The sequence below is a fragment of the Epinephelus moara genome, chromosome 13, assembly GCF_006386435.1.
Source record: "Epinephelus moara isolate mb chromosome 13, YSFRI_EMoa_1.0, whole genome shotgun sequence".
Lineage (NCBI taxonomy): Eukaryota > Metazoa > Chordata > Actinopteri > Perciformes > Serranidae > Epinephelus > Epinephelus moara.
Window position 1 is genome coordinate 29,357,863 of NC_065518.1, and position 25,829 is coordinate 29,383,691.

General features: G+C 42.2%; 1 protein-coding gene across 1 annotated transcript; it reads left to right on the forward strand.

The window, feature by feature from the left end:
* Positions 1 to 534: 534 nt before the first annotated feature.
* LOC126399359 (cerebellar degeneration-related protein 2-like) lies at positions 535 to 20,013 on the forward strand. Its single transcript, XM_050059228.1, has 6 exons — positions 535 to 1,122; positions 10,835 to 10,947; positions 12,396 to 12,544; positions 12,632 to 12,796; positions 12,916 to 13,123; positions 15,152 to 20,013. The coding sequence occupies exons 1-6, from the start codon at positions 1,044 to 1,046 to the stop codon at positions 15,917 to 15,919; spliced, it is 1,482 nt and encodes a 493-aa protein (XP_049915185.1). The 5' UTR covers positions 535 to 1,043; the 3' UTR covers positions 15,920 to 20,013.
* Positions 20,014 to 25,829: the final 5,816 nt, after the last annotated feature.

The following is a 25,829-nucleotide window of genomic DNA, read 5'->3' on the forward strand; positions in this document are numbered from 1 at the left end:
TATATTTTGCACTGATATTCTGAATCTGCAAAGTAACTAATGACTAAAGCTTTAAAATATTGCAGTAAATGGCACAGTATTTCCCTCTCAAATGGTGTAGAGTTGGGGTATAAAGTAGCTTACTCAAGTAACCTAAAAGTACATCGAAATTGTACATAAGTTACTTTACTTGAGCTACTTTGTTACATTCGACCACTGTATTTTGATGTACAGACACAAGTAAAAGCAACTTGTGCTGCAACAAGTGTGCGATCCCTCACTGGCTTCCCACTTGAGAACACTGCCAGTTGTGTTCAATGGGGTTGGAGGTGGTGCTGCCCAGAGCTGAACCCAGATTTCTGGAGAAGCTGCTGATTTATATGACTATACCTTTATTTACACTAACAACAATATGTGAATGTGACATTTATTTTGTTAAATAAATCTGTAAAAATGTCTAATGTATTCACAATTTTGCAGGCTTCTGGAGTCTGAGCTCCAAATCCGATGAGGTAATGAAGCGTTTAGATGCTGACTGAAATTTTAGCTTCGTGATATTATGGTTAGCTTTGATCAGATGTGCCTTTGTAATGAATGGGTCTGAATTCATGGTGTCATGCCGTTTTACATGTAGAAATCTAGAGGGCGCACTTGCCGAAAGCTCGTCAGATGGCAACAAAACTGTACACCCGCTGTTTACGAGCAGCACTTGAAGGCACCGCGAGTGTGCCGCTGATAACAGGCAGAGAGGAAGTGCTGTTATTGCAACATCGCTGCCACGTCTGTAGGATCCTCTGCAGCAGCAGCAGCAGCAACGGGACTGAGGACCGGGATGGGCCGGTGCCGGGCGGTGGGGGGATGAGAGGGAGAGGTGGGAGTGACCGAGGAAACACAGAGCAGAGAAAGGAGAGAGGAAACACGTAGAGAGCCTGGCTGGGAGAAGGCTGCCCGCAGCTCCAGCTCGAAGGAGCGAGCGCTGCCTTCTGGAGGAGCCGGAGCTCCATTGTTCCAACAGAGCGGCTTGTTTCTGCGCTTTCCCCTGGCTCAGGAGGAGAGCGTCCCCCATGCTAAACTCAGGGACAATGGAGGAATTCGTCACCGAGGAGGAAGAGCCGTGGTACGACCAGCAGGACCTGGAGCAGGGTAAGACAAGGAGACAACCATCCTCCCAGCCCGCAGCATCCCCACCGTCAGCTGCTGGCGCCTGTGCCGGTGTGGCCGGTCAGCTGGCCTCCACTTAACAAAGGCTCTCTGTCATGTAAAGAGACGGCAGAGATGTCTTTTAGAAGCACTTCCTCTATTTCAATGCAATCAAACCAACATTGAAGTAGTTCCTAATGAGCGGGCTGTGCTTCTTTGACAACAATACATTGACAGCATGCCAAGCAGGGCCTGTTATTGCTGGAGACTGTCAGCATCAGACTGTGTTATAGAGCCCTGGTGACAATGGTAACAGGCTGTAACCAGGGCTGTCATTTATTGGAAATTTAACATTATAAAATGTATAATATCACAGAGCAAAGAACAAAGTGTACTCATCATTTCAGAGTCATTAACCCATCATTTAGTCTGAATACACAAGATAAGCAATAGTGTTATTATGATGACATTGGGTCTATGGTTGCCTTTGTTGCTTGGAAAACTAGAGTCAAGGTTTATCCACCTTATATATACTCATCCATTATATACAAAAACGCTTAATATGCTCACCAAAACTGTATATTGTTGTTTAAAGGGTCTAAATACTAATGTAATATAAGCTTTTAATAACCAGCAGGATGTAGAGGCAGCCTCAGTCTGCATTTTCCTCTAAGTTGACATTGTGCTGGTTTGAACTGCCACTAACCATTGTTTTCATTATTGATTCATTTGTCAAATCCTTTCTCCATTAATAGATTACTCTTTAGGTCTATAAAAAATAAGCAAAATGTGTGAAATGCTCATCACAACATCCTAGATCCCAAGGTGATGTTATACTGTCTTGCATTGTTTGACCAAGACTCCAAAACCCAAGAATGTACAATATACTGTAATGTTAAGACGAGGATTAACAGCAAATTCTTACACATAAGAAGGAGGAACCATTAACAAAGAGAAAACCAACCAACCAATTAATTAATCCAGCGCACACTGTGCAGGTAGTGATGACTGGGCAAAAACAAACCAGCAGGAGGGTTCGCTCTTCAGTCTCTGTCTAATTAACCTAATTCAGAGTCAGTTAAATAACCTCTGTTTTTCCGTGATAATGTCACCTGCGTTATACAGTAACAGTATGTGTGAATCTGTCACAGCTACATACATCTTGGTCCTGGTATTTGAATATATGTAAATAGTGTGAGTAGGCATTGGACGATGTGAAAATTTGATGTCACAATTATCCTTGCCAAAGTAATTGTTATTCATGGTATCATCCAGCTTATCATCAAAATATGCTTAAAACTATAGTGGAATCACTTTACCTTACATCATGTTAAGAAATAAGTATGGCATCAGACAGGACACATCTTTTTTTAGGGTTGCTTTAGTGAGTGGCCCAGTGGCCAGGCTTTTAAGCTTTTTGAAATGGCATCGTATCTTTCAGTATGAAATATGCAGGTGCTTGATTTTAGGTTGGTGGGTATGCAGTCTATATTAGCACAGTCTCTTTTATTGTTGGTTGTCCAGCCGTCTTTTTGGGTGCTGCTGGACATGATATTCATGATTTTCCCGATAAAGAGAACCATGAACTTACTACCAAAAATCCTCATCATAACTTCATAAAGAAAAAAATCTTGAAAAAACAAACCAGCAGGAGGGTTCACTGTTCAGACTCCGTGTAATTAACCTAGTTCAGAGTCAGCTAATTAACCGCCATTTTTCCATTACAAGGTCACCTGCTCTTTATGGAAACAGCATGAGTGAATCTATCACAGCTATCACACCTTTAAGAGGTTTCCAAATGTATTTCAGTATTGATAAAAAATGTATCTAATCACTATTATGTTATGCCAGATGGACTTATTGTATCAGTTAATTTCCATATAGATGAGGACTGGCTTTTTATATTTCACTTCGGTTATCAGCAAAGTACATTTTAGATGAGGTCACACTGTATATTGCTACTTACTGAACATCTGCAAAGACATTTATTAGCCGATTTACCACCAATTTCAATATATATAAGTAAATTTGGCGATCCCTCCTGCTGATTGCGGTTTTAACATTTCTATAATATGACTCATCATAGACAAAGACTCCTCACTGTTCTCTGCAGCACTTACTTCATTTCCGGTCTCTCTTCATCTCTCATTCACTTGTCCTCGTGGCAAGTAATTATAACTGTATGCTCCCAGAGATGACGTAGTGCTGATTCAGTTATTTTTACTTGACTACAAACATACAGTGTGTGCACACACAGGCACACAGGTACCTGCGATCATAAAGTCATGGGTTTGTTACATCCTGCACACAATTTGTCACAGCAGGATAAAAACACTGTCGATCTTCACCAGTCTTTATTTGGGGAATTACGATTTGGACAGAGTAAAAGATCAGTCAAAATGGCTGGTGTAAAACAGTCCACGCAGAGAGCTGTGCGTCTGAGGATGTTAGACCTCTCAGAGCAGCACTGTGCTTTAAAGTGCTGACGGCCTGAGCTCATGTTTTGTTGTGCGACATTTCAGGATGCCACGAATCCTTCAGAGAGAGACGCCACTGTCACTGTGTTACAGTACTGGAGTTGTTGTGCAGGAAGCAGTGAAAGGCTCATCAGTCTGACCAAAGTGCTGTGGGGGAAAAAGGCTCTTTTGCGAGGTCTATGGAGGAGAAACATGGAGGAACTGGAACTGATTAGTAGTAGAAAAAAATAATTTGCAACTATTTTTCTGATTGTTTCAAGCAAAAATAGTCCAACTATGCCAAATATTCTCTGGTTCCTGCTGCCCAGATGAGAGGACCTGGCTGCTTTTCTCTGTCACATTTGAATATCTTTGGGTTGTTTCCTTTTGGTAGAACAAAACAAACACATTTTAAGATGTCATACTGGACTCTGGGAAGTTGTGATTTATTCCCAAGGTTTAGACATGAGGTAAAGCAAGAAATCAACTGGCAGATTAATCATTAATGAAATTAATTGTTAGCTGCAGCCATAAAATAGTGTAGCACCAAAACTGGTTGTCACATCCTTGTAGGCATGGTCTGTTTACCCTATGCCCTCTATATAAGCTGCCTTGTAGGAGCTTATGTCCTTCTGCTAAAAACTTGTTGGGTGTTTTTTAAGCTGATTCCAATATATTTATACTCAGTTTGTTGTAATTGGATTACCAACAAATAATGAAGGATTTTACTGCAGGATTTCCAGAAGATCTGATTGGCTTACACTGATATTCTACAATTAACCAATCCCACTCCTCTTACCTAAAGCTAACCAACCCAAAAAAGATGCAACAAGTACCAGCCAATCCTATGGAGAGTAGAGCATTGCTACTGGCAACAGTCATTTAGCTTAGCTTAGCATAAAGACTGGGAGCAGGGGGAAACCAGGCCCCCAGAAGTGTGCTGGGCTTTGAAGCCAATTTTTGTAGTGGCCAATCAGTGGTACTGCAATTTCCGTAATCCATCACGTGATGCCATTCAAAGAGACTTTTTCCCATAGACTTACATTTAGAAAGAGATGTCTATAAATCTGTGGATACATTTTTTGAACGTCACAATGCAAAAGAACTTTGAGATATTTATTTATTTTATCCACATTCAAGTTAGCGAAGCACTAAACTGTAAGTCAGCCACTCAGGCGCACTCAGCCATGCTTGGCAGCCATATGTCTCTAGTGTGCCTGCTCTATGGACCTAATGGTGTGGAAGCAGCGCTGATCATCCGGGTAATTTCATACCCCGAAAATAGAGCTTTTTCCGCTTCATGTGCCACTGAGCAACTTTGATAGGAATGAGCAGGGGCTTGCTGTCAATGCTGTATCCAGGTCTCTTAATACAGTGGTTCCCAACTGATGGGTTGCAGTCCTAAAGTGGGTTTCAGGTCCACTCTGAATGGACTGCACTTGAATCACAAACATGTCAAGTTTGTAAAAAACACTCTTTATTTTTAAGTACAGTGAATCTCTTGCACAGAACTTTTATTTTGAAGTGTCGTTTCCTGTTGTCGAGTGAGCTACTAATGAACACCTACTTAACAGAGACAGCAAACTAGCTCAATGACATGGCCAAATGCAAGTGTGATGCTGAATATTTTAAACTGTGTGGACCTTAAACTAATGACTAAGGAGAATCTAGACCCTGTCATGAAATATCCATGGGGTAACAGTTAGCCTGGTACCTTCCAAAGGTTACACAGTCGGCCTGCCTGGGACTCCCAGAGCTCATTAACATGTTACATCTTGTTTGTTCAATCTGTACAAACAAGGGTAAAAAGGACATGTTGTGTTACAGAGCATTATGTTCTGGATTATTTCTTGCCCAGGTGCAGTTACCTCCTGGAGTACTGTCATATCAGTAAGGTAGAGGTACTGGTAGGTGGTCTTTGCACGAAGCTAAGCTAACTGGCTGGTGTCAGGACGGTGTCTGATCCTCTTTAAAGGAGTTATATATAACATTCGGAGCATATCTATGATTCAGAATCTGAGTCGGGATTGTCTTCTCAACATGGAGGTGGCTAAACTGGCAACTAGCAGCTAATGGTGCTAGCTGTTAATGGTACTAACAGTGCAAACAGTGCTGAAAGAGCTATGGTTTACTAAGGCGGGGGGGCATTACACTTACGCAACAATACAGTGATCAGCAGTAAGTGCCCATAACCACCATATGAGTGCAGTGCAGAGCAGGATCATCTACCACAACAACAAAAACATAAAATCTCGGATTACAATACACACAGAATTACCATGACTTCTAGGGTTGGGTCGGTTCTCGGTAATACCAATTCAGTTCGGTACTCCGTCTTGGACGGGGTTTTTTTTTTTTTTTTTTGAGACCAACCGGACCGCATATTCGGGTGGAACGTATGCGGAGCGGACTCCGCGCAAAGTACGACCGTGCGGACTCCGCTCCGCGCACCAGTGTCACACAAAAGACTATTCGGCATGTATTTTTCACATCGCAGGGATTTTTCACGGACATTTTTACATGCAGTCCGCTCCGCTTATAGTACACCCGAGTCTGTGGGCACCTGTGTCTGCCTCTTCGCCAAGCGCACAGCGAGCAGGAGAGAGAGGGGGGTGGGGGTGGGGCGGGGACTGAGCTAGGGGGTGCGAGTGCGCATGCGCCGAGGCCTCTACTGTAGCCTGGAGTTTGTTTAATAGTGACGGGGAGTCGATAATGGCGGACAATTTAGTCTCAAAGAAATCAAAGAATGCGCCACTATGGCAACACTTTGGCTTTGAGCCAGACGAAGGAAGCAACCCTTGTTTGCACTGATTGAGTTAGCTGCAAAATTTATTTGTAAGGAATAAAAGAAACAACGTGTTACTGTCACTCTGTTGTCCTAAGGTCGTTTTTTATTTTAAATGAGTCAATTGCGCCCCTAAGTGGCGAAAATCCAGTATTACCGACCTGATGCGTTTTTTTTTACAAAAACTGGACCGTTTTTTTTTTTTTTTTTTTTCCTCATACCGACCCAACCCTAATGACTTCCTTCTCTGCTCAGGACATCATTACTCCACTACATTTTTACAAGCAAATAGTTGTTTTCTCCTATGTTAATGTTCTGAATGTCGTATACGGATCCTTTAACTAGCAAGAGAGTTAAGAAGCTCATGTCCCAAAATGTCATACTCTTCCTTTAAGTAATTTGAGAATGAAGCTCTACATTTGTGTGGAAGTTTAGCAGATGTCAAACTTGGAAATCAGAGTCCCCCTGTGGAATGTAAAAGATTTTATGTTGTAGTTAAAGCTCACATTTCAACTCTTAAAGCAGAAAAACAGGAGGGATGCAGACATGTAATTTGGATGCATCTTTGTTTGGGCTATTGTGCGTTAGCCAAAGCCTCTACTGGCCCCAGTCCAAGAGGAAAATACGTGGCTCTACCAGCTGGGACTGAAGGCTTGTTGGCTTGACTTTCATCTGATGAGAGGCTTCCTCAGCTGTTAAGTGTTCTTGTTACAGCTTAATAAGTGTTTATGCCACCCAAATACAGAGTATTAAAGAGCAAAGGTCCCAGTGTGGGTCATAAAAATGTTGCTACACACTGCTGCTTTGGCATTTTCATGCATTAGTGCAGTTTATGAGCAGAAAAGCAGTCGGCCATAGCACTAAATAATTCATTTCTGGCCACTGAATGTTTCTAGAACCTTTTCTGTTAGAAAGTCCCATCTGTAACACAGGACAAAAGGAGGAGAAATCTTGGTTTCCAGTCCACATTCCAATAAATCTCATGGGAGATATACACCTACCAAAACAACACCGCCTGTAGAAGAGATCACTAGTATTTTATCGAAAATGTCTACAGTACATGTGCACACACGTCTTTAGGTTTTTAGTAGCTGGTGTTTACAGTGAGAAACGTGCAATCAAGTGTTTTGAACCTACAAACACACTCCTTATGCTTGCAACTGGTTTGCTGAAGCATGCAGGAAATGTATTTGTCATACATGATGTGATTATGCTGGGCATCAGTGGTTTCATCCTGTGTGGGTCAGGCCTCAGGTCTGTGTGGAGCAAACAGACAGTTGTCTGTGGCGAGTATCGACTTGCTAAGTTGTTTGCTAACGCAGAGAGTTGTATTGATTGGGTCTTTCTCTCTCTCCCTTCTTCTATTCTCCTGTCACTGAGCTCCCTTGCCCTCTCTGGCAGCCGGAACACAGTGTTTGAGTTGTCTGGTCTTCTTGGTGGAATTTGGTTTTAGATTTGTCAGATTGGCCCAAGGCTGGAGGAACTCGTCAGAGCTTATATAACTCTTTGATTTTATTATGAGAGGAATGCGTACTAGACTGACATTATACTGACCATGACATTGCATGGTCTACCCAGTTATTTTCAGAATAGGATACTGCCATGGAATTTTCCTTGGTATTTCGGTGCATGATGATCACAATAAACAACATAAACAAAAAGAAAAACCAAGTACTGCAAGTACTGTTGAAGAAATGATTTTGTAAGTTGTACTATTTATTTTTTTTATCATAGCTAGCACTGTCACCGCTAACTACACAATGCTTTCTCAGTGTATTTCAGACATCATCACTTACTGTGTTTTAGGAGAGTTTTGACTTTTTTGCTAAAAAACAAACTTTAAACTTGCATGAATTCATGTTTCGGCCATTAGTGGGGAGTGAGGAGGGTAAACCAAAGCAGTAAAAATGCTGGCCGTAAAAACAAAACAACGAGCTAAAAGATGCTAAAACCCTCTGTAGAGCTAAGAGGAACTGTAAATTGGGTGATAATCCTCTGTGATCCTCACTGCAAGTGACACCTTCTCATATTTATCATGAAAGAATTTAATTCCATGCTTTGAGTTGTAGACTGTTCCTATAGAGCCTCTCTAGTTAACTCGTCCAGCAGAAAGAGGGCTGGGTGGGCTCCTCAATCACAACAGTATCCAGGACGAATCTATTCAGTGATACCAGAGCTGCTGACGCCAGGGCCCCGCAGGAATTCATTAAGCTATCAGCACAGAGGGGAGTGTATGAATTAGTCCATATGGAGCTGTTGGCAACTGCATGCTTAGCTTGCTGCTCATTAGTCTAATTGAAGGAGGTGAGGACAGGACCGCCAGGTAGAAGAGGAGCAAAACATGCAGGGACTGAAAAATAGAACCTGTCTGACACTGGAATTTTAAGGCTAAAACCAGTTTTGAAATTTACAATAATAATAATACAGTATATTAGTCTGTACCACAGGTTTCTGCACATACGATTTTTGTTACTTTTCAGCCATCATATCCTGATAACAATATATCCGTAAACTAAAATCTTCCTGAAGATTTAAGGGCCATACACATGCTGCTGCTTTAACTGCTTGGAAAACGAGAGGTCAGACGCTGGATGCTACTCGTTGTGCTTACTCTGTGCCAGCTTTCAAGTGCATGGAGGCAGGTTGCGCCTCAAGCGACCATAACCAGTGTATTAGACCAAAAATATTGTCTGTGGCAAAGATGTAAAGCTCTGGGTAGCCCTGCACTAAAATGATCAACTTCTTCATATTTACTGTGATTGGTTGAACCTCATCACATGACATGTGGTGCGCGCTGCTGCGTTCCAAAAGTTGAACTCTATTTATCTCAGGGTGCAGCCGCCAAACCCTGAATAATAGGCGCTTGGGAACGCCTCCATGCCGCGATGCCAGTGTTTACACCAGAACTTGTCAAGTAAACACATTGTGTATTGTTTTTGGCTCGTCTCTTTGTTATTCAGATCCAAAATGTTGCCATATCAGCCCTATATTCACCCCCAAAAAACACCTTCTTTTTCATAGACAAACAAAACCTTGTACATCTTCCCCCCTCCCATTTTTTACTGAGATTTGGATTGGTGTTGTAGGGCACCTGGTAAATCTAAGTCTAAGTTTCACTTTGCTTTTTGCTCCATTTTTGGTCTCCACCAACTCCTGATCCCTCTTTTTAGCTGCTAAAGGCTTCCTTTGTTCACCAGTTAGTTGCTGCTTGTATCTGTCTGCTGTTTGATGCTGAGCAGGTCATATACAGTGGGTTTATCAGAGCTTTTTCACTGAAAACAGCTGCCTGCTACAACAGGAAACAAAGCTATAATAGCGGTAAGACTGAACCAAAACAGTACAGTTGTAAAACGCAAATACTGAGCTGGAAGGTGCTAAAAACCTTCCATAAAGCTGAGAGGAATTTCAGGGTTGGATGATAATTCTCTTGATTTTTCACTATGTGTATAAGCGACCCTGTTTACATTACACTGGTTGAGTACACAGTTTATCTTCTCCATTTGAGGTAAGTGTTGCAGTGATATACAGTATGTCAGGAGTTGCTGTGAGAGGCTTGTGACTTGGCATCCATCCTGGTGATCACTATTCAATACTGCAGACAGTGCCAGGACTGAATGAGAGATGACTTCAATGGCTGTTCAGTTTAGTCCTCTGCTGTCTTTCTGAGAGGTCGCAAACCACATCTTGCTGACTCAGACCTATAATGTAGGCCATCTGTACCGCTGAGTCAGGGCACAGTTAGAATAAAGAACGATGACAGTGACTCAGCTAAATTTGGAGGTGCTATAACAGTAAAAATCACAAAAAAACAGTGGAGTGTTGTGAAATAATGGTAGAGCAGTGGACTTTAGAGCAAGAGTTGTTAGACCAAGATCAACAACGTATGATTCCCTGCCTCAGCCAAAGTCTCCTGCGTTATTTCAGCCTATTTCTGTCCTAATCGCAGCGGAGAGGTGCCTCTTCAAATAATCTTGGCACCAATCTCTGACCTTCATATTCAGTCAGCGGAGAGAAAAAGACCTGCAGGGGGACATGCTGCAGGAAGAAGATTGTCTTTCTGTCTCGCTGCTCTCCTCTCTGTATAATTGAACTGGTCCAGCGCAGGCTGAGAATATGTGATGGAGCTTTTGATCATTCTGTTCCAGACCCTGTTATAACCTCGCCTAAAATAGAACAGTGCGCCCCATTAATCGTGGCAGTGGGTAATCTAAATTGTATGGCTGAAGTCTGATTAAATTCCCCCTTTTTGTCCTCTCAATCCTTCTTAGCCTATCTTTGCTCTACCACCATTTCATTTTCACACACTCATATTCCTTATGTCTTTATCCATCTCACCTTTCCCATCTCTCCCTGGCCTTCTTTTTCCCTATCCTCAACTTTTGCATTTTGTATCCATCTAGCTCAAGCTACACCTCTCTGTCTGCACTCGTGTCTTACTTGTTCATTTGTTTCTCAATTTCACTCTAATTTCTAGACCTCCACTTGGCAGCAGAGCTGGGGAAGACACTGCTGGAGAGGAACAAAGAGCTGGAGGATTCCCTGCAGCAGATGTACATCACTAATGAAGAGCAAGTGCAAGAGATCGAGGTATAATTGATGGAGTGCTGTCAAGAGTCTGACCTGATTCAGGCAGGATGGGAAGCACAGAGAAGGGCCTTCATATTATTCAGAATGATTGGTTTTGACATTGTTTTGTCAAATCTAAGAACAAATTTCTCCCTTATTAGCCTAATCTATTAATTAAATTAATAAATTAAAATAAGTACAGGTAATAGAAAAGATATTTAGGAACGTGCCTTTAATAGTAAGGCTGTGAATGAGTTACCTTACTTTAATCCATGTTGTTGTGATACAATTTGTAATATTTTTTAGAATTTAATAGAGTTGTATGTGAAGGAATAAGACAACAATGCAAACTGTTTTTAATAAAACGGGTCACTAATATAATTTATATATTGCTTTGATTATAATCAGACAAAGTACAATTTTGGACATTTTAAAGTCTAAAGTTACCTTTGACCTTAGAGACAGCTGAAAAAGAGAAAAAGATAAGTGGTAAGTGATAAGTGGTAAATTCCATCTGCAGATGAAGATCATGTGATATGATCAGTGGCTCTGCAAACAGCTACGTAGATCTTAATTTGAGATCGTTCTGTCAAATTGAGAAGAGGGTCTGGAAATAAATAAAAAATTAAAGACCATTTTGTGATGGCATCACTCCAGCCTCAATACAGTGAACCACGATTTAAAACAGATGTGGGCTGGGGTGTAAAGTCGGGGGCCAGTGGCCTCTTTACTTCTTCCTAGCCCTCTACTTTCAGCCCCCTTGCTTGGACCACACCCATCTTTAAATTTGACCTCCATCTTGATCTCAACTACACACCTGTTTTGTGACTGCATCTTGCATGGTTGCGATGTTATCACACTGACAAAATCTGTCCACAGACAGACAGACAAACAGACAGACATATGAACTGTGGTATCTGTGGTAGTTCCCACTACAATTGGTGCCACCAGGACTAGGCTTTGGCGGTATCACAGTATTCCGGTAAACCAAGGTATTTACTTTAGGTACTTACTTTAGACTAACGCGACAAAAACAGTATCAGCCATCAATAAATAGATAATAAATAGATAAATGATAAATAATTACATAAATGAATCACATCAATGACACATGCTCTCCCATGCTGTTGGTTGAGATCTGAAGCTCTAAAGGTGCGGACACACCAAACCGACATCAAAGAACTAGCGGCGACGAAAGCCAACGCTTCACGTTGCCCTGTGTCAGCTGCCTTTGAACACACTACAAAGACTACATCTGACGGCCGACGGACGTTCTGTGCCTGCGTGAGAGGAAATAACGCAAAAAGGGAAACCGGAAAACTAGGGCGACAGACGTTCACCGACGGTCCGACTTTGACTGACGGCCAACTGTTGGCTTGGTGTGTCAGGGCCTTAAGATTGTTGCTCCTGTCTGTGGACACGGCGTAAAGGTGTTTGTACAAACAAGCAGGTATGTTTTCGTCCCACAGTACCTGACAAAGCAGCTGGAGGTCCTTCGGGACATGAACGAGCAGCATGCCAAAGTGTACGAGCAGCTGGACGGTACTGCCAGAGAGCTGGAACGCACCAACCACACACTAGTGATGGACAGTAAGAGCTCACAACAAAAGATAGAGAGGTAAGTGGGACTAGACATTTTCTTTTCTCTATCCCTTCATCCCCCTCCTCTTTATTTCTCAAACATTTTCTCTTCCTTGTGGACCAGTTTAACAGGGACCATTGAGGCTTTGCAGAACCAGGTGGAATCTCTCTCAGGGCAGGTGGAGCAGCTTCGCTCCATGGAGCAGCTGCGAGTCAGGAGGGAAAAGAGGGAACGACGCAAGACCATTCACTCCTTCCCTTGCCTGAGGGAGCTTTGCACAGCACCCAGGTACTTGTTATTTTTTCCACAGTCTGTAAAGGATGAGAGCAGGTTGCCAGTCATTTTTACAACAATGAAAAACACTCCCTGCAAGGAACTAGCTCTGTATTTGTCTGTCATTTTGTCAGGTATGAGGATGAGTTTGTAGTGGGCAGGGCTGAGAGCTTTACAGTGGACACAAAGCGTCCACCATTTGAAGAAGAGAACCAGCATCTGAGGGAGGCGGTATCGGCTCTACGAGCGGCTGCCCGGACCGAGAGAGGTCGTAGGGAGGGGGTGGAGAGAGAGTGCAACCTCCTTCTTGCAGAGTTCTCCCGCCTGCAGACACGGGTGCAGGTAGGTAGATTTTTAACAATTTTGGTTCACCTGCTTTAAGTGTATTATGTATGTAATAGAGATGTCAAGGGTTAACCAGCAATTGATTAACTACTGAGAATATTTTTGATTGGTTACACATTAGGGGTGTAACGGTACACAAAAATCTTGGTTCGGTACGTACCTCGGTACACAAGTCACGGTTCGGTTTTTTTCGGTACAGTAATGAAAAAAATAGACAACTATTAAATATCTTTTACTTATTGGTAACCTTATTAAAACATACCACCACAGCAGTTAACTCTTTTAACACAATTTTTGAATGAAACAAATATATATAAAATCCTGCTTTTTCACATTGTTTGAATGAAAATAGAAATGTAAAAGTGAAAAATAAAATCCTGCTGTTTTTTTAACAAATTTTTTGAATGAAAAATATAAATATAAATTTCTGCTTTAACAGTTTTACTCAATTAAAATAAAAAGTATAGTGCAGCTGGTCAGCTTTAAAGCCTGCTCAGATTCACTTTCACTAGGAACTTACTTAGCTTTCCCACTTTGTTAAAGTGCAGTAAACAAAACATGCTTATATCTAAAGTGCATCTTAAACAATTTTACTCAACTCCAGTGGCGTTGGTTATTTCTTTAGCGCGATGGTCAGGGAAACGCTCTTTATTTTTAAACGACGACGATCATAGTTTGCACCAGATTGCTTTTTCTAGTCGTTCCGGTTAACGTTCAAACTCGGGTGGTGTCGCTTTAGATGCGTTAGCATGTTAGACGTGTTTCCAAGTACATACCTGACCGCTGTTCTGCAGTGTCGGCACACTGCTTTTGTCTTGTCCACTTGTTTATTTCCATCTTCGTATTTTACCCTGAAACCAAAGTATTCCCGAACGGAGGACTTAAGGTTTGCGGGTGGGTCTTCAGGTTTGTCAGGCTCACTTGCCATGTTGTCAAAATGCGAGAAAGATTTACGGTCGGACTCGGTCCTTCACTCAATTATGTCCGGCGGGGAACTAGATTTTTTAAACGGTTCGGCTCACAAAAACGGAATTAAAATAAAACAAAATAAAATAAAATAATATCCTGCGCCCAATAATTCGGTACAGGGTCGTGCCGAACCGAAAGTCGCGTACCGAACGGTTCGACACAAATACATGTACCGTTACGGCCCTATTACACATGCTGGTCTGTAGGTTAGTTTTGCTACTCGTGTTTACTGCACTGTGCATCGACCATGTCAGGTGGGCGCTAACTAGCTGCACCAATCATTAGGCGATTTCTGCTAGTAACGCTGTCCAGAATCAACAACATTACTGTGGAAACATTTCACCCACCCTCCTCCCAGGTTGCTCTGGTGAGTAAGTGGCTCAGTATATAGAGCTGCGAGCTGCAAGCTCTGTTGGCACAGTTAGCAGTGTCAGCACAGCTAGTGTTGCTAACGTACTAAACAATGCTAAAGGGGTTTTGCGGCTCAAAATGAAGCGGCTTACGCACCAGTGTTAGCTGGGGAAACCTGAAGGTGGCTACCATCTTTCCGCCTCACCAGCGGTAATCTCCGAATGAGCGGCACCGCTAGCTAGCTCCCACCTGACTTGGCTGGTGCGCAGTGTAGAATGCAAGGCTTACGTTAGCTAACCAATGGAGACCGAAGGGTGGGCAGTGGGTATAATGTTTCCACATGCAAACGTGGCTGCTAGCTGTCTGTCTGTAAACAAAGCCATCATAAAATAAAGAAAAGGCAAGACATTTACATACAAAACATTAAAATTTCACCACCTCTGAATGGACGGTGCTTTGAAATGCAGCACTGGAGCTCACTGAGTCAGTGGAGTGCTTGACCAAAAGAAAAGATGTCTTGTATTTTGTGTCATTTTCTTTTTTTTTTTTTGTCCCTTAAAATTAGCTGGTTAGTTTTCGGTTAATGGGTGTCAGACTATCAAAAGCAAAATGGGTCGAAAGTGACGTCAGTGGTATACAAATACATCTGTCGAGAATATCTTTTCAATCATATTTAGGAAAAGTGTTGATTGTCTTTGCTTTTAGGATGCTGAGAGCTGCCAGGCGAGGGTACGGGAGTTGGAGGTGGAGCTACAGGAGCTGCAGCAGCTACGTCGTGCTCGGACTTTCCTGCTGAGCAGCGAGGATGACGGTGTGACTATTACCCAGACTGTCCTCAACAGCACCCCAGAGACTGACACCTTCTTGGAAGTTGAGGTTGGGGAGACAGGTGGCGGCGTGAGGGAGGAAACTGAAGGCGGAGGAGGTGTGGGAGGGGAGGCTCTCCCCGAGTCCAGCCCTGTGAGGAAAAGCTGCAGTGACACGGCGCTCAATGCCATCGTGGCCCGCGATGCGTCTGGCCGCAGGAGGGGAAGCTACGCCCTCCATGCCAACAGCGTGAGGAAAAGAGGGATGTCCATCCTCAGGGAGGTGGATGAGCAGTACCACGCCTTACTGGAGAAATATGAGGAGTTGTTAGGGAAGTGTAGGCGCCACGAGGAGAGTCTGTGCCACGCCGGGGTCCAGACTTCCAGACCCGTATCCAGAGACCCGTCCATGAAAGACTGTGCCATGGGCCCCACCCCGGCACCTCCTCCTACCCCTACCCAGTCGCCCTCCACCCCTGAGGCCATTGAGAGCATCAGTAAGCAGGTGGAGCAAGTGGATAAGAGGCTGGGACAGAACACTCCAGAGTACAAGGCCCTTTTTAAGGAGATCTTCTCTCGTATCCAGAAGACCAAGATGGACATCAAAGCTACCAAAGCGGCTAAGGCTAGCAAATCTGGCAAATCTGGCAAGTCTAGTAAACACTAGTGGTACTGATTGGGTTTAGAGAGGACGATAGTATGCTATTTCAGTGTTAGGTGCTAGAGTTTGTTAACAGAGGCTTAAACATTCTTATAGAAGGTGCTAGTTTGAAAATCACTAAATTCAAGTACAGTTCAGTTTAAGTCAAATTAGGGCGCACGGTTTCATCCAGAACCGAAACCTTGCAGTGTATACAAGAATCTGATGTGCATGTGATCAGTTTTAAAACTTTGCAGAATTCAGTCATATATATAAAACATGGATGGATTTGTTAAGATTGAGACTCCCCTTATTTTATTCAGTGTTCCTACTAAATATATACTGGCTTCACTGCCTGACTACTTTAGGCATATACCACAATAACACAATAACAGCAATATGCCTCACATGAGCCTCACAAGTGCACTAAATGTTAAAGCTTCACAAAATAACACTTGGAAATTTGCATCTCTGATGAAAACATGAGTGGAAATCTAAAACTAATATTAACATGAGCTGTACCTGTTATTATAATGGACTCTACTAACATTTGTAGGCTATAAGCTAATTACACTAAGAAAGACAAAGATTGCTCCTCTCAGGCCACAGTGCTGTCAGTCTCGGATGAATTCGAGGTGCTAATAGTTCTTCCCCCATCATATATCACTATACAAATGAACACTGTTAAAATCCTGCACGTTCCTCAGTGTGTGACCTTACTACTGCTTTTTAAAGTTTGTGGTGCCTCGCAGGTTTTATCTAGAGGTTTGAGGAATAGCTTTCTTCCTGGCAGTTAGATAAAAAGATTGATACCACTTTGATGTCCATATGGTAAATATAAAGTTACAGAAGCCGGTTAGCCTAGCTTAGACAGGGAAACAGCTAGCCTGGCTCTATCAACATTGACAAGTTACAGTTTTATGATCTGCGCCAAAGAATTTCTTGGCTGACAACAGAAACCACAAACTGTTTTTACTTAGTTTTCTAGCAGATTAACTAAACAAAATATAACATGTTAATTAGAAAGCTTTAAAAGGTGGATACCGTTAGCTTTGGACAGAATAATGTTAGCTGTTTACTCCTGTTTTGAGTCATTAGCTATGTAGGTAATCATGCTGTAGCTTCATGTTTAGCAAAGAAACTGTAGACTGTATAACTCACCCATTAATATCTTATCAAAGCTCATATTACGCATTATCCTGCTTAATAAAGGTACATAATAATTTTGGGTCGTGGCTTGATGGTAACCCCAGATTTGCAAACCAATGGCAAGCTGCTTCAAAATATTCTTGTCTCACTGTTTCATGGTTTGACAACACTGTGGTTAAGGTCTGGTTCTGCTTAGGCACAAAAGCACTTGGTTGGGGTTAGGAAAAGATAATGGTTTAGACTAAAATGATCACTTGAACTTGCGAATCTGGGGTTAGACAAGACCAGCATTGTGGCTGTTGCCATCTTGTAATGATGCGTGGGTTAGGAATTTTTAAAAAATCTGCCCTAATCCAGCCTGGTAAGAAAGCCAAATGGCCCTGCCCAACTGGCAAACCTGCAAACCCACAACACAGAGCTTCATGGAAGGTTTCATTGAATGACCATCACTAAAAACAACCTTCCTGCTGTTGGCTATATTGTATGTTATTTCAAGTATCACAATATTAAACGTGTTTTCTGTTTAAAAAGTACAAAGTAGGAGGACAGCAAGTATTCACCCATCTTTTAAATGGTTATATCTTCAGTATGATCTCAAGCGAACAGTTGATATCCTATGTTTACATAAGCACACATCTGATAGGTACTGTACAGTGGTTTACATGATGTAATAGCAGTGCATGTTTAAAGGATTCAGTGTGAACAGAGAGAGACGCTTGCTGTTAGGACATGGTGTTAGGCCTACATTTTCTCAGAGGACATATTCTTACAAGACATTATGACCAGAGAGATTTAACTATAAGATTCAAGTTCCAGCAGATTTTTACTGGTCAAAAATCTGACAACGAGAGAGATGGAGAGAGAGATAGAAAAAGGTGAAGAGAAGGTGGAAGGTGGACTGTTGCACAAACTGTAAGTTATCAATAATTTGCTCAGAACAGTGATTTGTCACTTGGTTTGCCGCTAGGAGTGACCATATTTGTAGAGCGAGGGGTGGATCTGACTCAGACTGTGGAGACACCTTGCTGACAGCCTGTCAATTCACAGTGACCACACCCTTAATTATGCATAACTTTAAGCCTTAATAAAATTTAAACAGGTTATATAAAAATTCAGCCCCTGTGCAGTTGTCATGAAGAGGGAAGTTAGCTATTGACCGCATTTTGTTTTTACCAGGCTGTAAACATGTTTACTTCTGTTGCAAAGTCTATGGGGATTGACTGGCTTTTGGAGCCAGCTTCAAGTGGCCGTTAGTGGCACTGCAATTTTTGGTAATTCCACGTTACCTTCATTTTGCAGCCGCAGAGGTTACCATTTGGAAAAGACAGTGGTATGGTGTTGATATTCTTATCAAACTGCCAGCAAGAGAGCAAATAAGTGCATTTCCCAAATATGAAACAATTTTGAGCCAGTGTTGATTACAGCAACACTTGTGCTTACATTTATAGTGCCAAGATGCCGTTAGATTTCAAGTACAAAATCCTACCCAAAACTTTAGAAAAGGAATCCAGACTGGAAACTTCTCCCCCCACTGTGTTCAAGTCACTTCAGGTCTCTTATGAGCACTGAAGTGTGTCTTCAACTGGACTACATCAGCCCACTGGGGCAACAATAAAACAGGTCAGTGAGATACAGGAAGCGTTTAGTAGTGAGTGATCTACAGTATAGGCTTTAGTTTGGATAGTTAAACCTGTTGTGTTTTGAATGTGTAGGACTGATGATCCCACTAAATGCTAAAAAGCTGCTGTCTTGCAAAAGACAATCTGCAGATTGTTATTTTCACTATTTCCTGGGCATTATGGACACTCAGCATATAAACTATAAAAACATTGAGATGTCTAATAATGGTTTTGCACCACATACAGTATAAGCATTTTTGGTTTTGGGGGAAACAGTTTTGTTTCTATGTCTAACAGACCAGGCAGTGAAAAATAGCAGAAAGATGAGGCAAAGCTTTTGATTGTCATTGAATGAAGACAGCATGAAGATTAAAAACGCATAGGGATGTGGATCCTTTTTAAAGAAAATGGTCTAGTGGTGAAAACTGGTATTAGAATTCTTAGGAGCTTTTTTATGAGTGTTGAGACTATTTTCCTTTAATTATAGCTGACACACTCTATAGTGGAATTGTAACCAGTATAAAGCTTCAAAACAGGGCTTTGTCTAGCACCTAGCAGTCTTACCAAACTATAAAACTAACCTGCAAACATATTGCACCTTTTTCACAGTATACAATACATATGCCTTTTTTCTGGGTAACCTCCTATGTATAAACCTTTGTTATAATGAATGTTATTACAGCTAATTTTATATCCGATTCTTAAGCAAAATTGGAGACATTACCAAGCTTGAAACCTTTCACATGTGGCATAGCTGACACCCGAGGGACCCTACACTCGTGTTTGTGGTTAATGTGTGTGTAAAAAGAGCGAAGGATGGATGGTTGCCTGCAAACTGCTACTGAAATCAGCGAGGAATCTTGTAACCCCCCTGATGAAATAGGGGTTAATTGATTTTTGCTGCAGTTACGTTGGTGGTGTATGAGGTGCTTTTGAGGTCAATGCTTGTCTTTTAGAGCGTATAGAGGGAGGATCATGTGTTAGCATAGACAAAACAATGCCAAACCAGAGCCTGTTATTATTTTAAAAGGCTCATGAGGTTTCTGTACTGTAATGTCTTACCTATTGCACTTGAAAATGTTTGACGCCTCATCTTTTGCATATTTAGGATAGCTAATATGAAATTGTACCTGTGTATTTATTTGTGTGTGACTGTTTAATTTTTTTTTTACTTTTTCAGTGCCTATATGTGAATGTCACTAACAAATTGTCAGAATTTACTTTGCTTTTGTTATCCAGTTTAAATGTGTGAGTTATTGGTTAAGATATTGACATTAAAGTCTGCTCTGGTATTAGTTCATATCATTACTGAACTAAAACCTACTTTACCCTGTTAATAAAGCATAAAGCGTATTGCGTGTTGTTGTATTTTACACTAACGGTTTACTCCTCTCAAAGTCAGTTTTTTTTTTTTTCAATGGGCTTTTGGTTAAATTCCTGAAATAAAATTAACAGTATTTTTCTACTACTTTAAGATATTATTGAGGTGAGGCTATGAGTGTGGCTATCGTGCTGTAAATGAGTAGACAGTCGATAATGTGTAAGCCTGGCGGGACGGAGCTTTAGCTTTTTTGTTAACTGTTAAGCTTATTTGAGAATGTATGTTTTACTCGCAAAAAATGTCAAGATATATTTAAGTTATTGTGCATTTACCAAATAATGTGCATTTGTAGGTTAAATGATAAGGCTAATGCTGTAATTTAAGCTAACGCTCATTGCTTGCTAGCTAGCCAGGTAACTATCAGCCGAGAAAGAACGGGAAGACCTGCAGGTCCTGTGAGTAAAACCCCCGTACGAAACAAACAGGAATCAAAGTTTCAGTGACAGTTAAAGTTATATAGCCACGTATGGGACTTTTTAGTGTGGAGTTAAAGACTATAAACTATATGTATAATAATAAATAAATAAAAAATAGGAGAAAATATTAAAACTGATTAAGTCTTAATTCCCTATCACAAGTTGCCCATATCTACATCATCACCACCACCACCTATATCACCCTTTTTTGATGAGTTTAATAATTAAACTGTCAAGTTTAACTGTAGCCTATCCTAAGCCAGCTTGTGGGCTGGCTGTATACTGGGCCTATGGATTTCTGGCAAGGGACATTGGGAAGCCCCTACACTCATGTGTTGTGTCTCAATCTCTTTTCAAACATAATGGTGCGTTCGTTTTGTACTCGGAGGTCGGAAGTCGGAAGTGGGAATGACGTCACTGCCGAGTTGACAACAGTTTTTGCATTCTAGCTGACAACGGTGGACAAGTCGCAAAAAACATGGACGCCCGCAAGAAAGCCTTTGTTTCCCTTGCACTTTCGGAGTATAGACAGCTTCAAAAACATCATGCACTCCAACTGATGAACGCCGCAGATGAGGCTGACCTAAAACAAATAAGATAAAATTGCTATAAACAGCACTTTAGTAGAGTGTTTTCTCACTATGTATGTGACCGGCAGCCATCTTGAATTCCTAAGTCAGGGTTGATGCGGTTGCTCCGAGTTTCCGAGTTGGAAATCTGATCTAAGGGTGCTTTCGAGTTTAAACTTCCAACTGGGTACTGGGAATTTCCGACCTCCGAGTACAAAACAAACGCACCATAATTTCAACTAGCATACATGAAGGGAGAAAATGGAAAACGTAAGTGATGGTGACTGAAATGTCACGTCAGTGTGAGCTATGTTACATTGAGAGCCACATAAAATAATGTACCTTTATAGCCCCTTTTCCACTGCACAAAAAACTGCTAATACCCACTAACATCTGGCCTTTTAATTTTATTTGAAAGGTTTAAACTGGTATTCACACCCAGGTCAAATGACTCGGCAGTAGACGTGGGTATTTATCGCCTCTGGCTCTGATCTGCACCGATGGGAACACAACACCAGGGTGAACGTGGTAATTTAGCCCTTTTAGCGGCAAGATGCAATGACAAGCCGTCTTAAAATACTGTCCATCTCCACCCAAGCAGTGCTCAAACATCAATCCAAATTAGTTTGCACCAAGTTTGAAATAGAGACTGAAATAACTAAGGGATACATTAAAAGAAGTAACCACCATAAAGTTTTCATAGGCCTCCATGGACCTCTCTACTGTTTACCTGTTCTCTGCTGCCTGTCTGTGACGTTGAAGGAGACACACACAAAAAAAGGCATACTCACCTGGTGCAGAGCTGCTCTGGTCTACTGGCAATGGGAGAAGAGTATCTACAAAGGGGTATTTGTTACATTATGTGGAAGGTTATCAATGGAAGATTACAGTTAGAATTTTTTTACACACAACAAAATCCCATTTTTCAACTTTCAGTGATTTACTAATTCCATGACTTTTCCAGGCCAGGAAAAATGCTATGACTTTTCCAGGTTTTTCATGACTGTTAGAACCCTGGAATATGTCCAGTATTGTCCACTTTTCTGGGGAGTTGTTTTCAAGTGATTCCATTGACATTAGAAAACCTCTTTCAGTCCTTCCTCTGTGTCTCTGCCTGTCTTGTGGGACAATGATAATCAAAGTAGATATCTACAGGGAAAAGTTATCTGGGTGTCTAAGTTCTTTAATGATTCTCCTGGCCTTATTTTTGCAGCGTCTGGTGTCAAGTCCTTAGTCCTTAGTCCTAGTCCTTCATCCTCATCCGAAAAATGTCCTTTCCTTGTTTATGGATGTCTTGTAGCAGCTGTGTCACCTCTGCAGGTCAGAGGAGTGTGGTTGGTGTGAGCCTGCACTTACTTCTGCACTGGTGTCGCATCACCACTTTTGATGGCTCCATCTAGAGTAAGTCCTTCTGTTTAGCGGCAGCAATGGTGAAGTCAATGTAATACCCTACTTCGGCTCCAACCTGTAGAGCAGGGCTATTCAATTACAAATTCAACTGGGCCAGATTTTAAAACCAAGAAATTTAGCTGGGCCAGACATTTTCAGCATGCAAACCAACACAAATTAAGGTAATGAAAAAAAATGTTTAACAATGTTGTGCGAAATGCTTGATTTACATGTGCATGTTGATCAAAACATACTGAGCGTGATGATTGCTACTTTCTTAACATTAGGGAACTGATGTATGCTGACATTTCTCCAAAACTTTGCAGGCCTGTTAGTGCGAAGCTCCTGTGCCATGGTTATGGACGACTGCATGTTGACAACTTAGAGTAGGAATTTCCTCTCCTCAATGGAACGGACCACTTCCTTTGCTCTGGCAGATAAGTCCCCTTTTGTTGCAACAGTGAATGGGTCTCTGACTAAGCCAATCACCTCTGTGGGAAGAGAAAGTCCATCCAATAGACCAGCAAAGTTCTCTTTCAACCTCGCAATGAAATCTGTCATCACAACCATGATTTGTGCCGGGGATGAGATGCAATGCGTCGGAAAATGCAGCCTTCTGCCTGTGCTCAAGTCAGTCGCGAAAAGGTCTGTGCATGTGCTCATCTGTTACAGAATTTCAATTACAGGTTTGTCTCTACCTAGTAGTCCTGCATTTAGGTCATTCAGGTGTTTGAATATAACGCTCAGAAAGCAGACATTGGCCATTAACTTGCTAAGGAAAGTTGTGATCTCCTAACCTAAATCACAGAAACACTCTAGTGCTTTGCCTTTGGATAGCCACCTGACGTCACTGTGCAAAAGCAGGTCGTGATGCTCAGCAGACGTGTCTGACAGTAGCTTGCAGAATAAGCGATGTTGGAGGCTTGATGTTGAGTGAATGAAATTAATCGTAGCAATCACGCTGTCCATTGTCATTTTAAGCTCCCAGCTTAGTTTTGCGCACAGCACCATTTGATGCACAATGCAGTGCAAGGACATCATATGAGGTGCAACAGTGGACCAATGTGCTTCCAGACCATTCACTTCTACAGCCATGGATTGAGCCCTATCTGTAATAAGCATGCACACACAGCGGCACCAGCCAGGACCCCCGATGCTGGAACAGGAGTGGCACCAGCCAGGACCCCCGATGCTGGAACAGGAGTGGTGCCTGCCAGGACCTCTGACACCGGAACAGGAGTGGTGTCTGGCGAGACCCCCGATGCCAGAGAATCTGGATTGCTGCTGATCTGGGACTGGAACTTGAGCTGGTTTATAGTGACCAGGGACTTGAGCTGGTTGCTGGTGACCTGGTACTGTAGCTTGTGGGAAGTGGGAGGATGGAACCAAGACTTCTTTATGTGTGACCTGGGAGTCTGATAGAGGCTCTGTGGACTCCCCAGGTTCCAAAGAATGGGTTTACTGCAGGAGTTAGATCTGCTGGGTCCATGTTTGGTTAGTTCATACTGTCACGTGAGCAGTTCAGAGGAGGACCCAAATGCAGACTAACAGACAGTTTGAGTTTAAAACAGAAAGCAAGTTTTAATGTAGCCGATTGAAATCATCCAGTCAAGGCAGGTAATCAAAAGTCAATCAAAAATGAAAGCAGAACAAAAAAAAACTGAAAACCAACCGGCAAAACACGATGAACAGGAATGAGCACAGGAATAACACAGGGATGAATGCAGGATGAACAACAGGATGAACCCAAGAGGGGCACAGGCAAGAATGCAGGAACGACCACGGAATGCACCCAGGAGGAACACAGACGAACTGGCCAGGACAAAGGGAAACGCACAGGTACATATACGCAGAAAACTAATCACAACAACGAGACACAGCTGGAGAAGGAAGACACAGGCAAAAGGAGGGAAACAGAGATTGGCTGACAACAAGGGTGGAGCAAACAAGACTAATACAGAACAGGTGTGAAGGGAAGACTGTGGGAACAGGGAAGGATTAACGAGACAGGTGTGACAGAAAACAGGTGGGGAAACACACAAAGACAGGAAGTAAAACCAGACACGACACATGAGGAGAGAATCTACAAAATAAAACAGGAAACAGATTAAACATGAACAAATAACATGAAACAGGGAAAATAAACAGAAAACTCCAAAACAAAGTCCATAGAGTAACAGAATATAAACAAACCCAGGATCATGACAGCACAGCCCATTCGCCCAGAAACAAATGCTCCAAAGTCCCTTTCTAGTAGAAAGTCGTAGAAAGTTTCTACGAAGTTACACACTCTCTGCAGTTCTCAGCAGCATTTGAGCCACCAAACTTAAAACTTGAAATAGCTGAGAAAGTAGAAATAAATAAATAATAAATAAAAATATATTAAATAAAGATTTACATATTTCCATTTGACATTTTTTAATCTGTTCCCACCACAGCTCTTCTGGCTGTGCCCAGTCTCTGCAGTCCTGAATTGTCCACACTTCCTGCAAGTGTTTAGGAGACCAGTGCCAGGTGAGTTGATTAGAACAGCTGGTGCTTGTTGGCTAGTTATACTCTCAGAGGCCGTTTACACGTACACGGTGATTTTGATAAACGGAGACATCTTCCTTCGTTTGTGCCCTTTGTTTACACGCAAACAGAGATTTCTCCTCTGAAAACGAGTCTTTCTAAAAACTCCGGCCAGAGTGGAGATTTTGGAAAACTCCGGTTGCGCGTTTGTATGTAAACTGAGATAAACGGAGATAAACGGAGTTATAGGCAGTCGACGTCACAGTATGCGCCGGAACTTGCGCCTGTGTCAAAAGTGTGACCTATGTTGCTATGGTGACAATGGATACATGGAAGGCTTGAGCTTCTTGTTACACTGCCACCTACAGGTTTGGCATGCTCTTGTGTATATATACACGGGTAAGTGTAAACGAAGATCTTTTTGAAAACGGAGACGGTGAAATGTCAGTTTATGAAAATAGCCGGCAACGTGTAAACGGCCTCTCAGTTGCGTGCTGGACCGTCAGATAACTGCCACACACAGGAAACAGACAGCCCTACTGCTGTTGCGTTGTTTGCTGTGTGACTGAGAATATTGTTTGTTGAACTGTGTTGGAGGTTTTTGAGCAACTGGAGCTCATGTGCCAGATATGCCAGGCAGTCAGAGGTGTATGGTGAAGAGTTTTGTATCTATGTTCAAAGTATGTGAGAGCGGTAAAGAGAATAAAAGGACATTATCTTTAAGCAGACTGTCATGTTGGTGGCAGTGAGACCTGCGAAAACCTCAACCAGCTGCTGAGTAGTGCTCTGCACGATCTTGTCAGGGTCTCCTGTTTTTGCTTTTTGGGAACCGGCTCTTTAGACTGAACGAGCCAGTTCCTAATTCACGTCGTGTTGATGACCCCCCTTGGTTAGAAACGAACG

Coding starts and splice junctions, on each gene's coding strand:
- LOC126399359 (XM_050059228.1), top strand. CDS start 1,044: ATGCTAAACTCAGGGACAATGGAGGAATTCGTCACCGAGGAGGAAGAG. Junction 12,797..12,915: donor GAGCTTTGCACAGCACCCAG/GTACTTGTTATT, acceptor TCATTTTGTCAG/GTATGAGGATGAGTTTGTAG. Junction 13,124..15,151: donor GCCTGCAGACACGGGTGCAG/GTAGGTAGATTT, acceptor CTTTGCTTTTAG/GATGCTGAGAGCTGCCAGGC.